The sequence below is a fragment of the Talaromyces atroroseus genome (genome assembly GCF_001907595.1).
Source record: "Talaromyces atroroseus strain IBT 11181 chromosome Unknown scaffold_11, whole genome shotgun sequence".
In the NCBI taxonomy this organism is placed as follows: Eukaryota; Fungi; Ascomycota; class Eurotiomycetes; order Eurotiales; family Trichocomaceae; genus Talaromyces; species Talaromyces atroroseus.
The window spans coordinates 970,034-984,543 of NW_017971443.1; the positions used below are offsets into that span (position 1 = coordinate 970,034).

At 46.7% G+C, this 14,510-nt stretch overlaps 8 protein-coding genes across 8 annotated transcripts; 5 read left to right on the forward strand and 3 right to left on the reverse strand.

Annotated features, from left to right (window-relative positions):
* Positions 1–153: 153 nt before the first annotated feature.
* On the forward strand, positions 154–2,531 carry UA08_07618 (hypothetical protein; the record flags this gene model as incomplete). Its single annotated transcript, XM_020262532.1, has 4 exons — positions 154–356; positions 413–494; positions 556–2,091; positions 2,145–2,531. The coding sequence occupies 4 exons, from the start codon at positions 154–156 to the stop codon at positions 2,529–2,531; spliced, it is 2,208 nt and encodes a 735-aa protein (XP_020117174.1).
* Positions 2,532–2,956: 425 nt separating this feature from the next.
* On the reverse strand, positions 2,957–5,023 carry UA08_07619 (putative prephenate dehydrogenase; the record flags this gene model as incomplete). Its single annotated transcript, XM_020262533.1, has 8 exons — positions 2,957–3,112; positions 3,184–3,315; positions 3,399–3,998; positions 4,084–4,148; positions 4,194–4,232; positions 4,296–4,407; positions 4,462–4,522; positions 4,929–5,023. The coding sequence occupies 8 exons, from the start codon at positions 5,021–5,023 to the stop codon at positions 2,957–2,959; spliced, it is 1,260 nt and encodes a 419-aa protein (XP_020117368.1).
* Positions 5,024–5,385: 362 nt separating this feature from the next.
* On the forward strand, positions 5,386–6,068 carry UA08_07620 (40S ribosomal protein S14; the record flags this gene model as incomplete). Its single annotated transcript, XM_020262534.1, has 4 exons — positions 5,386–5,455; positions 5,521–5,593; positions 5,681–5,841; positions 5,917–6,068. 4 exons carry the CDS (start codon positions 5,386–5,388, stop codon positions 6,066–6,068), a joined length of 456 nt encoding a protein of 151 aa, XP_020117369.1.
* A 351-nt stretch (positions 6,069–6,419) lies between these two features.
* On the reverse strand, positions 6,420–8,122 carry UA08_07621 (hypothetical protein; the record flags this gene model as incomplete). Its single annotated transcript, XM_020262535.1, has 5 exons — positions 6,420–6,506; positions 6,581–6,999; positions 7,060–7,236; positions 7,273–7,545; positions 7,681–8,122. 5 exons carry the CDS (start codon positions 8,120–8,122, stop codon positions 6,420–6,422), a joined length of 1,398 nt encoding a protein of 465 aa, XP_020117366.1.
* Positions 8,123–8,611: 489 nt separating this feature from the next.
* Positions 8,612–9,486, forward strand: UA08_07622 (hypothetical protein; the record flags this gene model as incomplete). Its single annotated transcript, XM_020262536.1, has 4 exons — positions 8,612–8,664; positions 8,724–8,877; positions 8,945–9,059; positions 9,116–9,486. 4 exons carry the CDS (start codon positions 8,612–8,614, stop codon positions 9,484–9,486), a joined length of 693 nt encoding a protein of 230 aa, XP_020117367.1.
* Positions 9,487–10,668: 1,182 nt separating this feature from the next.
* On the forward strand, positions 10,669–12,081 carry UA08_07623 (hypothetical protein; the record flags this gene model as incomplete). Its single annotated transcript, XM_020262538.1, has 1 exon — positions 10,669–12,081. The coding sequence occupies one exon, from the start codon at positions 10,669–10,671 to the stop codon at positions 12,079–12,081; it is 1,413 nt and encodes a 470-aa protein (XP_020117364.1).
* Positions 12,082–12,532: 451 nt separating this feature from the next.
* On the reverse strand, positions 12,533–13,248 carry UA08_07624 (40S ribosomal protein S16; the record flags this gene model as incomplete). Its single annotated transcript, XM_020262539.1, has 4 exons — positions 12,533–12,823; positions 12,900–12,971; positions 13,108–13,130; positions 13,203–13,248. The coding sequence occupies 4 exons, from the start codon at positions 13,246–13,248 to the stop codon at positions 12,533–12,535; spliced, it is 432 nt and encodes a 143-aa protein (XP_020117365.1).
* Positions 13,249–13,653: 405 nt separating this feature from the next.
* Positions 13,654–14,310, forward strand: UA08_07625 (54S ribosomal protein L23, mitochondrial; the record flags this gene model as incomplete). The annotated part of the gene is made up of 3 exons (XM_020262540.1): positions 13,654–13,674; positions 13,746–14,106; positions 14,168–14,310. The coding sequence occupies 3 exons, from the start codon at positions 13,654–13,656 to the stop codon at positions 14,308–14,310; spliced, it is 525 nt and encodes a 174-aa protein (XP_020117370.1).
* Between the last annotated feature and the right edge of the window lie 200 nt (positions 14,311–14,510).

Consider the following 14,510-nt stretch of genomic DNA (forward strand, 5'->3'; position numbering starts at 1 on the left):
GCTTTTTCGAGCACCTCGAGCCATATCTGGCACTTATCGATGCGTCGATCTTGACAGCAGAGCCGAAACATAAATGTACTGAGACTATCGTTCATTGCACCCCTTCCCTACTCTCCGCCAACTCTCGAGTTTGGCTTTGTCCTATTTTCCATAATGAAGTCCTCTTTATGGGCTTGGTCGCTCTTTTCGCTCGCCATAGTTCCCTTCTCCTCGGCCACAGATGTCTACAAAAGAGAGGAAGCCGGTGGCGCGCTCAACGATGAGTCGCCTGGTACGACGTTTAATGGAATTCAAGTACCGCCAGAATTGGAGCTGAATCCAGATAACTTTAGGACAACGATTGGAGACGGATACTGGTATGCTCGTTATTACCAACCGGTGGTACCTGCAGTCGCTAACGTGTAGTCAATAGGTTCGTTAAGCATTTCTCGCCATCATGCCCACATTGCCAAAAGATTGCACCTGCATGGCAAACACTATATGAATTCTACTATGTAAGGAAATTGTACTTCGAATATCGTTAATATACGGATCGTTTCGGCTGATACGTCACAGACCTCGAATCCACTCCTATCCTCCACGGCCAAAGCTGCGAATACCGAAGCGTCCATGAACTCGTTTACCAAATATTATGATTTCCATTTCGCCGAGATGAATTGTTTGGCCTTTATGGATCTATGTAGAGAGCAGGAAGTGAAATTCTTCCCTACGTTCTCTCTGTACCATAATGGGGAATTGGTGGAGCAATACTCCGGTGCAAAGAGCATAGAAGGATTGAGTGAATTCATCGAAGAAAAGTTGGAATCAATCCGCCCTGGATCTCGTCCTGCGAATGGAGTCAAGTTACCTGCGCCTGGAGAGAAGAGCGTTGATGTTACCGCGGAGCCTGATGTTCCCCAGGCGAAAGACAAGGATCCTGCCGCCGGCAGCAAAGCTGGTGAAGACCATAACGAGAAAGCCGCACAGGTGGCACAGACGAGTGAAAAGGCGAAGTCAAATACCGGTACTAAGACATCGAAAGAGAAGGAGGCGGTTGTTTACAACCCCCAAGGCACCTCTGTCCCACTAACGGCCGAGAGTTTCCAAAAGTTCGTCACAAGGACACATGACCCCTGGTTTATCAAATTCTATGCTCCATGGTGCCCTCACTGCCAGGCTTTGGCCCCTACCTGGCTAGCAATGGCCAAAGAAATGAAGGGTAAACTCAACATTGGCGAGGTGAATTGTGATGTCGAAAAGCGGCTGTGCAAGGATGCCGGCGTCAATGCATACCCAACAATGCTCTTCTTCAAATCAGGAGAGAAGGTCGAGTATGAAGGCCTACGTGGACTCGGCGATCTGATCAGCTATGCTCAGAAGGCAGTAGATACTGGTGCTGGTGTCCAGTATGTTGATGCAGCGGCGTTCAAAGAATTAGAGGAAACAGGCGATGTAATATTCCTTTACTTCTTCGACCATGCAACTACCTCGGAAGATTTTGAGGCGTTGGAACGCTTGGCTCTATCCCTTGTAGGCCATGCCCGAATGGTCAAGACCGACAGTGCGATTCTGGCGGATAGATTCAAGATCTCTACGTGGCCCCGCCTGCTCGTTGTCAGAGACGGCAGGCCGACATACTTCAACGCCCTTGCTCCTTATGATATGAGAGATAACCCTCGAGTATTGGATTGGATGCGGAGTGTTTGGCTACCAATCGTACCAGAATTGACGGCCTACAACGCAAAGGAGATTATGGAAAACAAATATGTCGTTCTTGGAATCCTTAGCCACAAGCGATCGGATGAGTTCCGGCTCGGCCAGGCTGAATTAAAGAATGCTGCTTTGGAATGGATGGATAAGCAAACTCAGTTATTCCGCTTGGAGAGACAGGAGCTCCGAGATGCTAAACAGCTGCGCATTGAAGAGGCTGAAGATCGTGACGACCAACGGGCCCTACGATCTGCAAAGAGTATGCATATCAGTATTCGTGAGGAAGATAAGAAACAAGTTGCTTTTGCCTGGGTTGATGGTGATTTCTGGGACCGCTGGCTTCGGACGACCTACGGTATTGATGTAAAGGACGGTGAGCGAGTCATCATTAACGACGAAGATGTAAGTCCATACCATTCGAGATTCTGCAAAGCATAAACTGACCTTCTTTTCAGAACCGACGCTACTGGGACACAACCAGCAGCGGTGCCAACATCGTGCCCTCCCGAACCTCAATTCTCGAAACCATTCCCCTGGTGATTAGTGATCCACCAAAACTCCGATCCAAATCGACAATTGGCTTCTTTGAAGCCACCTTTTTCCACACACGCTCCTTTATTTCCAGCCACCCTATTCTGTCCATTATAATCTTCATCGTCACCTTTATGATCGCCTTTATCGGGTATCGTAGACGGGCTTTCAGGCGATCAAATCACCATCACGGCGGAGGTATTCTCGGATACGTCACTGGTACCGGCGGCAGTGGTGGTAGTGGCGGCTTCTTCCGTCTTGATGGTAAAGAAGGATTATTACATGGCGGGTCAACTGGCAAGGTTGATTGATTTGGTCATTCGTTTTAATCAAGATAGATAGTTTGGTGGTTGATAAGTATAGCGTAGTGTAGTGTATTTGGCGTCATTGCATGGTTTCTTTTCTTTTGAACTTTGACTTTTCTTTCTTCCTTTCTTTCTTCAAATTCGAGATTCTCTGTGAACTCTTTCCTTTTTCTTTTGGGCTGACCGCTTGTTTTTTTTCTTTTTTAACACTGCTTTGCCTATGATACTATCCCATTTTTCAATGATATTATATTAGAAATGATAGCCTTGTGATTATTTTACTATATTTGTATTATCATGCCGCAGTTGATATCTAATATCAACCGCCTTCCTCTACTATATCAAGTAGATTGATAAGATGCTGCCTTAATCTCGAAAGGCTTCCTTTGCATTAATCGAGATTCGTGCACAGCATAACTAGCTAATTCCTTCTAAGTACTATTCTCGGTCTTTTCCAGAATCGTCTTCATCATCTCATTGCCAAGTTTGACTGCATCCGGGAAACGCGGCGCAAAGTAGCTTTGTATACGCTCAAAGCGGTCTCGGTAGGATTCAAAGTCGCCGAAGGATACACAATCAGACCAGGCCTGTCGATTAATTAGAGAATATACTTTATGGTTTAAGAAAGGAGAAGGGGGTGGTGTGTTAGGGGACTTACTCGTGCAGCAAATGTGAATTCTAGGTCGTCGGATCGGAATGTATGGTCGTCAATGGCTATATCGAGAACCTCGTCTAGGAGGCTGGGGTTGCGGAATAGGTATTCTGTGACGCCTAGCCAGAGACGGAACAGCTGTCTGTTGTTAGCATATATCCAAAAATGTGTGTGTGGCTCAAAGAGAGAGAGAGAGAGAGAGAGAGAGAGAGAGCTCTCACCGGAGTCGAGCATATCATATGATCATACGGCACAATCCCCAACTTCGACCAACAATCCACAATCGCAAGCAGACTCAGATGATTATTAGGAGGTGCTTCTTCGCGCGAACCCTTGGAGAGCGAGAAACGATCAAGCACTTCATCTCTCAGCAGCAAATCCTGCCCCTCTGTATCCGATTTGAAGACCGCTGCACCGGCCTGTTTGACTCTATTCTTCAATTCCTCTCTCCTTCCCTCGATCATCAGCTTGTACAGCTCCGTGACAGACTCTGCGTACTGTCTGATTTGCTCCTTTGCGGCTGGGTTCAGGATCGCAAGGCCCGCGTAGACGTGCCATTTGTTCGCGTATATGCGCAGGGTGATGTTGATCTTGACGTTCTCGATGCCGCCTACCCATCGGGCGATTTCCCAGGGGAACTGGTTGTTGGCGTACCATGCTGTACCCATGCTGAGGAACGCGGCGTGCGTGACTGCTTGGGTGTCTGCTGTGATGCGGTCATGCATCTGGCCGCTAATATGAACATATTTGGATTCAAAGGAGGAGAACACTCGTTCCACGAATCTCATACTCTCGTCAGAAGCTCGGTGTTGAATGAGGACCTGGTAACAAGTCGTTAATCCATCTGCCTATGATCTTTGTTTTTTTTTTCCCTTTTCAACCTGAGCTTCGAGAATGCACACATACCAGTGGCTGGCCTTTGGGATTCACTTTCGGTCCGTGTAACGAGTGGCACGAGATAATCTCTACGTCTGGTGGAAGGTGTTTATCAAACGCTGCAAGCTCTGGCGACTTACAGGAGGTTTGACCACCAACAATAGCGCCGACCTTGGTTGCTGGTCCAGTGTCAGGATTATAATCGATTAATAGAAATAATACTTCGATAGAGCGAGACATACAGGGACCGTATTCAGCAACTATCTTGTCAATGTAAGCGGCCTCTACGCTGTAAATGATATAGTCGCTGATGCGCGAGACCAAGTGTCCATTCGGTAATATAGTGATATCTTGCTACGGCTGATATAAGTTTTACTGTTGGTGTACAATGATCCTTGAGGAACGTACGTCTGATGCAAAGTCTTGCTTCAACGACTCGTACTTTTCCGGTCTGTCACAGGCATTTACCCTTGATAGTCACGGTGGTATATCAGCACGTAAGTTTGTTAAGCAAAATTTACGGTACAACAATGGATCTGGTTGATAGAACAGTTAGCATGGTGCTGGATAGTGTAAATCATAATAAAAAGACACATGCGAATCAAAATTCTCAACATATTTCAGACAAAGAAAAAAATTAAGGTAGCGAGGGTTTTACATCATCGACGTCCTGACAGCTGCCCGCCAACACCAGAATGGTGAGGCAATGACAAGCCAGTCCATACTCGAGCCAAATGCACTCAAGTCATCATAAGAGAGGAAGAAAGAGAAAAGGGGGGGAGGGGTAATTCTCACCTTATTGAAAAGAAAAGAAAATAAGAAAGAAGCAAAAGATTTGACAGATGAGTTGCAATTGAAGAGTTACACATCATTACCTCCAGCCAGCCTGAGCAAGCCTCTGGGCATACATCCTGCCCATGTCGCCCATGCCGATGATGCCAATTGAGGCATTCTCCTTGGAGAGAACCATCTTGCAAAGCCTTGATATAATGTCGAGTCTCACATAGGAGAAAGAATGCAATCCAGTGCCGAGTGAGCGAATGGAACAGAGCGCGCGGAGGGAGAGAGAGAAATTTAACAAAGAAAAAGCGCTCAAAAAAAAGGAACTGCTAGTGCTCGGCCCGACTCACGCTCCGGGCCCAGTCACACTTTGGGTCTTGGCGTTCGCTTCCCCGGGGCCTGCAGCGACGGGCCAATCAGAGCCCGAGGAATTCTTTTAGGGCACACCGACAATTTTCGCCGAAGTTTATCAGCCAAAAGCAGGCATTGCGATCTTTCTCTTCTTCCCATATTCCATCCACACGACAATTGCAGTCCCTCCCTCGACACAAAATGCCTCCGAAGACTAAGAAGACCACTCCCGCCCAGGAGAACGTCTCTCTCGGCCCTCTGGCCGGAGATGGTACGATAATCCATTCACCGATGTGATTTTGATTTGGCAGTCCCCCCGCTAACAGTCATGTCCAGGCAAGCTCGTTTTCGGTGTTGCTCGTATCTTCGCCTCTTTCAACGATACCTTCGTCCACGTTACCGATCTCAGGTGTGTACAATCAATCCATGTCTCTCTTGCGCTATGGGAACGGAAACGAATCCCGCATATCCTCAGTGACTAATGTGATCGTTATAGTGGTCGCGAAACCATCTGCCGTGTCACTGGTGGTATGAAGGTCAAGGCTGACCGTGACGAGTCCTCTCCCTATGCTGCTATGCTTGCAGCCCAGGACGTCGCTGCTCGCTGCAAGGAATTGGGCATCAACGCCCTCCACATCAAGATCCGTGCTACCGGAGGTATGTCTGAAAATACCAGCCAGCCAGCCAGCCTTGGGGAAAATCAGTAAATCTGACAATTTTTTATTTTCACAGGTAACGGAACCAAGACCCCCGGTCCCGGTGCTCAGTCCGCTCTCCGTGCCTTGGCTCGTGCCGGCATGAAGATTGGCCGTATTGAGGACGTTACTCCTACTCCCTCCGACTCTACTCGTCGTAAGGGTGGTCGCCGTGGTCGTCGTCTGTAAACGCTTACGCAGTTGGATTATCTTTCTCGCTTCCGATATATTATTGTCACTTTTTACGCCATTTCTCGAGCCTGTTTCTTTTCTCTGAATATGGGTTGTGGCATAGTGTGATGGGCTAATGGTATAAATGGGACGAGGACTTTTTCTTTATCTGCGAGGCTTTGATAAGACTAGCAATTGTGGGATGGAATAAACGCGGAGAACGGCATATTCACGCCTGGTCTTCACATTATGTTCGTCTGTCGAATAAAAATGATAAGAGGGTAGTCAGCCTTTTTAAATCAAAAATTTCTGGACATGACTATACATTTATATATAAATCGAAATCTACATCGTAAAACAGGATGACGATCACTCGCTTCTCAAAATTCCTAAGCCAAGTAGCGTCAAGCCAGCCAAGACGTCAGTATAGCTGAATCCTTCGGCAGACGCGCTTGCCTGGGAGCGTTGATGTCGTATTGTCAGTGATCCGTCATTTTTATAAGAGTATTTGGGAGGAGGAAAATAACTACCAGTGCCATAGCCTTGGGTATTCGCATTTGCGATCCAGTGTAATAGAGTACTTGTTTCATCCAATCTCGCTGGTCCTCTGCTATAACATGACGCATTGCGATTGCACAGTGCAACGACCATGTCAGAGCGAGAGCGTCCATTGTTGTCATTGATAATGGTACCAAATCCCGTTTGCCGGCATCATTGGGAGATGCAATGGTAACCCTTTTGATATTGTTTGCCCTGGAATAGTCATAGTAGTATGCAACAGAAGCGCAAATACCGTCTACAGCTTCTTCCATCGTCCGAGACAGTGCTGTGGCCTCTCTTGTGTTTGATCGACTTGTGCCTGAATATAAGAAATGTCCTGATCGGAGCATAAAGTCGCTTGTGATTAGGAGCATGGTTCTATACTCGTTCCATTTGGCGCATAGGAGGTCTGGATCGAAGCAGTATGCTTAGTTCACCACACGCATGATAGATATATAGTGCTGCTTACTATTTGAATAGACCTCTTCATAATAGCCACGATAATAAGGTGGCAGATCCGAAGCCGAGCTCCACGATGAATGCGCCTTGCTTACCCTAGCAGGGTGATATTCTTTCGGAACCGATTCACGAACGAGGAGAATATCTCTTTGTATTTGCTTCACAGAAACCCGGAGTTTCTCAACGTCTAGTTTCCTGAAGCAAGTACCGCCATTCAACATACGAAAATGGTCCATGGTGGCGATTAGTTTCCGCAGCTTCAATTTTGATAAGTCCATAAGCAACCAAGCCTTCTCGATGCTGTCCATTGGAGGTCGTGACTGTAGGAATTTTTGAACATCGCCGTTTCCATCTGACTGCGCACATTCCCTTGCTGCAATCAGATTAGAACTTGACTTGTCATCACATTTTGTCGTGCTGTGATGATTCTGCTGGAGCATCGCCAGTAATCCGTCCAGATGGATTTGCCATGTCTTGTCATTTGGAGATGTATTAACTATCATCTGTTAGAGAAATACGTTTAGCATTCTATAGCTAGTAATGGTGCACGTGGTTTACCGATTTACCTCGTATAATGCAAAGAGAAATATAGGCGCGACCAGAGTTCTCGTATTCGGATACAATGAAATACTCTCTCTTAGCTTCCACATTGCCAGGCGATATTTGACATGCTGTTCTCTCCGTCCTTCGATTGTCTGCATCGAAGCCGCTCGAACAATCAGTAGCCCACTGGCCAGGACATCGAGCACGTCAATCACAGTACGGCCTGGGCCGGTTTCGGCGGGTGCAATATCAAATACTTCGATGCCGCTGCCGCCAATAAGCAGAGACAGATCTTCGGCATTGAAGACAAAGTTGTTCAAGAAGTGGTCCATTGCACTTTGCATCCAGGGATCTTTCCCCTTCCGCCACTGGAAGAAGGTTTCCTTGCGCTGTGTTGTTGGGTCTGGTCTCAGTAGCCGAGAAATTATTGTTGATTGTCGTATGCTGCATGATGACGGCCTTCTTCTCCTTCTTGTCCTTCCAGCTGGGACAACTTGAAGTCTTTTGCTAGTCGAGTCATCGTCGCGCATGATGCAGAGTCGATTAGCTCGCACACATCTCAAGCATGTGGGAAGAGACCTATCACATTTGATGTGTCTAGACCTGCAAGTAGCGCAGCCATGGCTGGAAAGCATGCCTGCAGTTATAATTTATGGTCAGAGAGATTGTAAATCAAGACGAGATCGTTGTTGCTGTTCGTGATAAGACACTCCCATTGGGTGGGACGTGCCGAGTGGGGACGCTAGCAGTTTCGCAAGCCCTAACAGTCTGGATTTGGCCGAGCAGGTTGAAGTGCCTCAAAACGCAGTATCATTAATAATATACAGGAGAGAATCCTGATCATACTGCAGCTTGAATTATATATATAAAGGCCATCATGTTCCAGCTCGTTCCGTTCGTTTTCCTTCCATTCTCATCCAGAGCAAGTCTTAACTCGTCAACTCAAATCAAAGACAGCACTTCTTTACATTAATACACCCGGGTATCAGATACTCGACACCTAGGCATAATTTGCGGTGATGGCTCTACAAAGCCTTGAGATCTGGGGTCACTGGGGTGCTCCAAACCCATGGTACGCGTAACTAGATATGCTTCTTTGCAAACAACAGACCAGACTAACAAACCCACCAGGAAAGTGGCCATGGTCCTTGAAGAATTGAATCTTCCTTACAAAGTCCAGTACCTGGAATTCAGTGAGGTCAATACCGAATCATACCTAAAGATCACACCCAACGGCCGTCTTCCAGCACTCAAGGATCCCAACACTGAAATAACGCTGTGGGAGGTATGTTAAGCCAATAACTTCTTACCTCAAAGGTAAATAAATACGCAGGTTATCTTACATTCCCTAGTCCGGGGCCATCATTCTATATCTAATCGACCAATACGACAAGCAGGGGAAGATCTCCTACAAAGACTCTCCCGAGAAATATCTCACTCAGCAGTGGCTTGCGTTCCAAATATCTGGTATATTCAATTTACCCAGAACTCTCCCTTCTATAATATTCTAACACTATAGTCAGGCCAAGGCCCCTACTTCGGTCAAGCCACATGGTTCGCTCGCTTCCACCCCGAGAAACTCCAATCCGCAACCGACCGCTACGTAGATGAGATCTTGAGGGTCATCGGCGTGATTGAGCTGCAACTTGGGAAAAATGTTGCAGCATCTAACGGCAGCACATGGCTTGTCGGTGACAAGTATACCTATGCAGATCTTTCGTTCAAGACCTGGGCGTCCGTTGGCTATGGTTTGATGAAGGAGCTGGGGAAGCTGGAGGAGTTGGACAAGTTTCCCAAGTATAACAGGTGGATAGCGGATTTGAATGAGATAGAAGGTGTGAAGAAGATTGAAGAGATAATGCACAAGGGGAGAATTGCACATGGGTTGAAGTGATTTTTTCCTATGTTTAGAGGATTGTGCTGAGGACTATATTATGGAGAGGAGGGTACCTAGGTGATTTGCTTTATTTACTTGATTATTTTTTTTTTCTGGATATTCCCATGTCTTCTGAGTTGACCTTCAAATTCAGATATATGTACTCCTTTTAACTCAATTAAGCCCCCAGCAGGGGACCTACGCAATGTATATTTGAATGTATTTGAACGGTTGGATTGGATGTCCTGGCCTTCACTATGAGATTGTCTAAAGCGCAGAATACTAAGTAGAGAAGCTCAACCAAACATACCCTAGCACCTCCTCTGATCTTGCCCCATTCTCCAATATCATCCATGATTTTGTTGCATATAATTCCCACGGCCTCCAAGATCTCCTCACCAGTCATAATGTCGCGCTCGAAGTTGAAGTAGGTTTTGGGAGAATACTTCTTTGCTATTTTAGCATCGTCACTAGGCACTGATGAAATCACCTCCATACCCTTAATGCTGCTGCTAGCATGATAATATATATGGATGCTGGTCTGGGAGGAGTACAATGTCTCCAGCCAAATGCTGATTCGTAATGCTAGAGAGCGTGTCTCGGAACAGGTATGGAGCAGTGTTAGCACAGGGGATGTGCATAGTCATTGATATATAGACGCCTCCTTGGGGTCGTCAAGGATACGGAGCCTCTAAGAAGAAATTCCCAGATGATCAGCCGAGAGGGTGGTCAGGGTCTTTGATTCATATGTATGAATATATCATATAAATTTCTCGTATACTTTGGTTTCAACATAAAATAACAAGATTTGGTGTTATGAGATATATAAAAAAGAGATTCCTTGGAAGAAGCTTTGGGATAACCTCACCAGTCCAGGAAACATAACATCGACCAGCAAAGACACTTTTCTGATCGTCTTTCGCCTGATAGTTTAGTTATCTCTAATACTTAGTTTTTGCAGGGATGTCTTTACCATTTATACCTGTGAGATGAAGATTGTTGAAGCAAACAAAGTTGTCTCCACCTTAAACTCCGGAGGAGAAAAAAAAATAATAAAGCTGTGACATCAATAATTCGTCCATTTCAACGCAGCACTTCTCTTTCAAACACCACATATAACAAAAACAAGCGATCCCTTCTCACAGATAATATCAAATTATTTCTATTAATACTGTCCAAAGGGAAAAAAAAAAAGGAAGAATGCGCCCCACTGAAACAATTCTTCTACCCCGTCTTCCGCCGCGCACCCTCGTCGGCCTGGATCTTCTGAGCTTCACATCAACCGAGCAATTCTACGGGATCAGTGACCTGCCTCCTGGCTGGCACTTCCTCTACACAGGCACCACAGAAAGCTTCTCGTTACGCTGCGGATCATGGCTTTACGTCGGGGATATCAACAGCACTTACGCCCAGCAACAACGTAATCCTACTCCGACGAGCGGCACTGTCGCAAGGTACAGAGCCCTCGGCAACGACGAACAGATCGAAGTGCGAATATGGAAATGGAATGAAGACGCGGAGAGTCTGGCTCCCCTGAGAAGTGACTCGGACAGCAATCGGTTAGAGGCTATGCGATGGAAGGCCAATTTGGGAGGATTAAGGCAGATGGGCGCTTTGTTCAGTTATAAAAAGAGAGAGCGAGGTGGAGATGGAGATGAAGAAGATGAAGATAATGACACAGTGCGCAGTGATTGGGTCAAGCTTACGAATCGCCTGTCGCCGGAAATCCTGTCGCGGATCTTGGGTAATCCAATAATCGATGACGATGATCGACCGAGTTGGAGTATAAACTCCGGGTGCAGCGCTGCTGAGGACGCGGAACATATTCCGGGGATATCGGCAGCAGCAGCAGCAGAAGAAGATAAGAATGTCAGCAGGGACGGTGAAAGGATGGAGGAGAAAGAACTACGATTCCTCCCTATCGATCTCAAGCGGACATGGAGAGAAGGCGCAATCGGGCGTGAGAGAACAGAAGCTGCTCAGGACAGGTCATGGGCATTGGGCAATCTTATACGGAGATATAGCCAAGATCTAGACGAGAAGACTGGCGAGAGCCAAATCCTGGGCGAGCTGCAGTTCTGTTTCCTCATGATCCTGACTCTGATGAACTACTCGTGTCTGTCGCAGTGGAAACGATTACTATCCTTGATTCTGACCTGCAGCACGGCGATCCGAGAACGGCAATCTTTCTTCAGAGACGTACTGCAGCTTCTGCGCCTGCAACTACGGCACTGCGACGATGTTGACGGTGGTCTTTTTGAGATGGATGGTGATTACGATGCGAATTTCTTGCGAAAATTGTTGACCGATTTCCGTCAATCCCTACAACAGCAGCGACAGCAACAACAAGAAGAAGCAGCAAACGATGATGTCGGGTCAATAAGCGCCGAAATGGATGCTCTGGAGGAATGGGTACGCGCGGAGTACGGATGGGAACTACGCAAGGACTCGATCATGCGTCGGGGCATGTTGCAGCTGGAGGACGGGGAAGAGATTGAGATGGAAATGAGCGGTGCTGATGAGGACGACGAGACGGGCGAGTATGCGCCTGTGATTGTCGATATGGGAGATACCATTGAGGCAGCGGCCGATTTTGATATGCCTATGAATTAGTAGATGTAGCGTTCGTTTCTAGATACCCCAGACCAAATTGCATATTCTTTATTAAATCATGATAATTGTCATTTTCATTTTGGTATAGAAATTTGACATATTCGTTGCCCACAAAACCCCCGTCTGACAGGGATTCTATTTTAAAAAAGAAGAAATATCCCGGGATTTCTTTCTTCGGTTTTGGTTTCTTTTTTGGAAAAAAAAAAACATAAGAGTAGATGATCGGCTTTCTTCTTATCGTCTGTAACCCGGGAAAACACTGCTCAAGAGCAAAAAGACCCATCATCATCCCTTTGCATATATTCTTTCCACACTATCACGTTCGTTGTCGGATCAACATTTCATGATAATGATATGCTCTTCCACACAGACGCCCTCCCAAGAAAAATTTAAAAACACACATACACGCAAGAAAGAAAGAAAAACACAAGACGGTTTGTTTTTTCTTCTTCTAACGGTAGGATTTCTGGTAGCGGGCGCGAGCACCTGGACCACCGAACTTCTTGGGCTCGGCCCGTCGGGAATCGGCAACGAGAAGGGCGCGGTCGTACTGGATGAAAGCCTGCTTGAGCTGGTTCTTGGAGTGCTCGTCAACGAACTTCTGGTAGTAGGCGACAATCGACTTGGCGATGGCCTGGCGGATGGCGTAGACCTGAGAAACGTGACCACCACCGCTGACACGGACACGGATGTCGACACCGGCGAACTTGTCGAGGCCGACGATTAGGAGGGGCTCGTAGACCTATATACATGTACATCCTTAGTCCTCCATGTCGAAAATTCCATATTCAATACTTCGTTCTTATTGTTGTTCGTACCTTGAAGCGGAGCTGCTCAGGCTTGACGAGCTGGAGAGGCTGGCCGTTGACCTTGATGAGGCCCTTTCCTGCCTGTTAAAAAGATATACCGTCTCAGCAATTCAATTCTTTCGCAAGTTTGTATAAATAGACCAATGCGTCCTCGGAAAAGGTCCACTCGGATCTTGCGATTCACTGTATCGTTCGCTAGAAGGGAATCTTTTCGTACCTTGGTGTGGGCGACTGCGGTAGCTGTATTTAAAAAAAAAAACACATGTCAGTTCACCACTTCCTTCACCGTTTTCAAAGAGGAGAATAACGCACCAGTCTTCTTCTTGCCGAAGCATTGCACACTCTGCGTAGAAGCCATGGTGAATCTGATGGCTTTGCCGGTGTCAGAGCGAGTGTGTGTCGTCTTTATTGGGGCTGTTCAAACAGGTTGGGATCGATTTCAAGACGGGGACAAAATCACCGTTCGGGCGCGCTGTGCGGGTTTTCGCTTAGTGTTGCCGCTAGTTCTTTTTAGGGTTTGTGCTTGCCTTGTGTGGAACCCGGCAAGTCGGCCTCAGGCAGGAGTCACGTGGACCAGTGCCAAGAAATTCAGAGTCGGAGCTGCGACGGAGAATCATCGTAAATCGTTTCGTCGAGCAGAGCCAGTGAAGCCACGACTTACACGTCCTCAATTACTGTGGCTAGTCGGGTCTATTTTATTCTACCAGATTGTTTGCCAACATCTTTCGAAGTCAATTGCTGTCACTCGAGTGACACAGGCATCATGTCTACAACAATTGGAAAGGTCAGCAGCAAAATAATCACCACCACCACCACACCCTATTGCAGACAGCAATACTAATTAAAATCAAACAGACACGTCTCGCCTATTCGCGAACATGGCACTACGTCGACGTCGGCTCGGACTCGCGCTCCCTCGGCCGTCTAGCCTCATCAATCGCAATTTTCCTCATGGGCAAACACAAGCCCATCTACGACCCGTCGACAGATTGCGGTGACTACGTTGTTGCCGTGGGATGTCATGACCTGCACACTACGGGCAAGAAGCGGTACCAGAAGAAATACTATACGCACACTACCCGGCCCGGTAGTTTGAAGAGTATGACCATGGACAAGATGTTTGAGAAATGGGGCGGCGGAGAAGTTCTGCGCAGAGCTGTTAGAGGCATGTTGCCCAAGAATCGGTTGAGGGATAAGAGACTGGAGAGGTTGAAGAGTAAGCTTGTTCCCTTCCTCAATAGTATACCAGGGAATTTTTTGTTCTAACGGTATTGCAGCATTCGAAGGCCTGAATCACCCTTATAAGAAGAACATTATCAAGATCGGTGCTAAAAGCGTGGTTGGAAATCTGCCCGAAGTCAAAGCTGCATTTGAGAAAGCAAAGGCAGAGTCTACTTCATCAGCCCCAACTTCGCAATAGTTGTCTGTATACATACATTGTACCTTTTTTTTTTTCATCTATTCTGCACGTACCCCATTTTTTTTTGGCTTTTGTGTATTCTTCTCTTGGTTGTTCTTTGTTTAAGCGCATGGATGGAGTCTTGGTAACCGCCACATACATTGTATATCAGAAGCATTCGCATTAAAGAATCTAAAAAATTTGTGGAATATCATTTACGA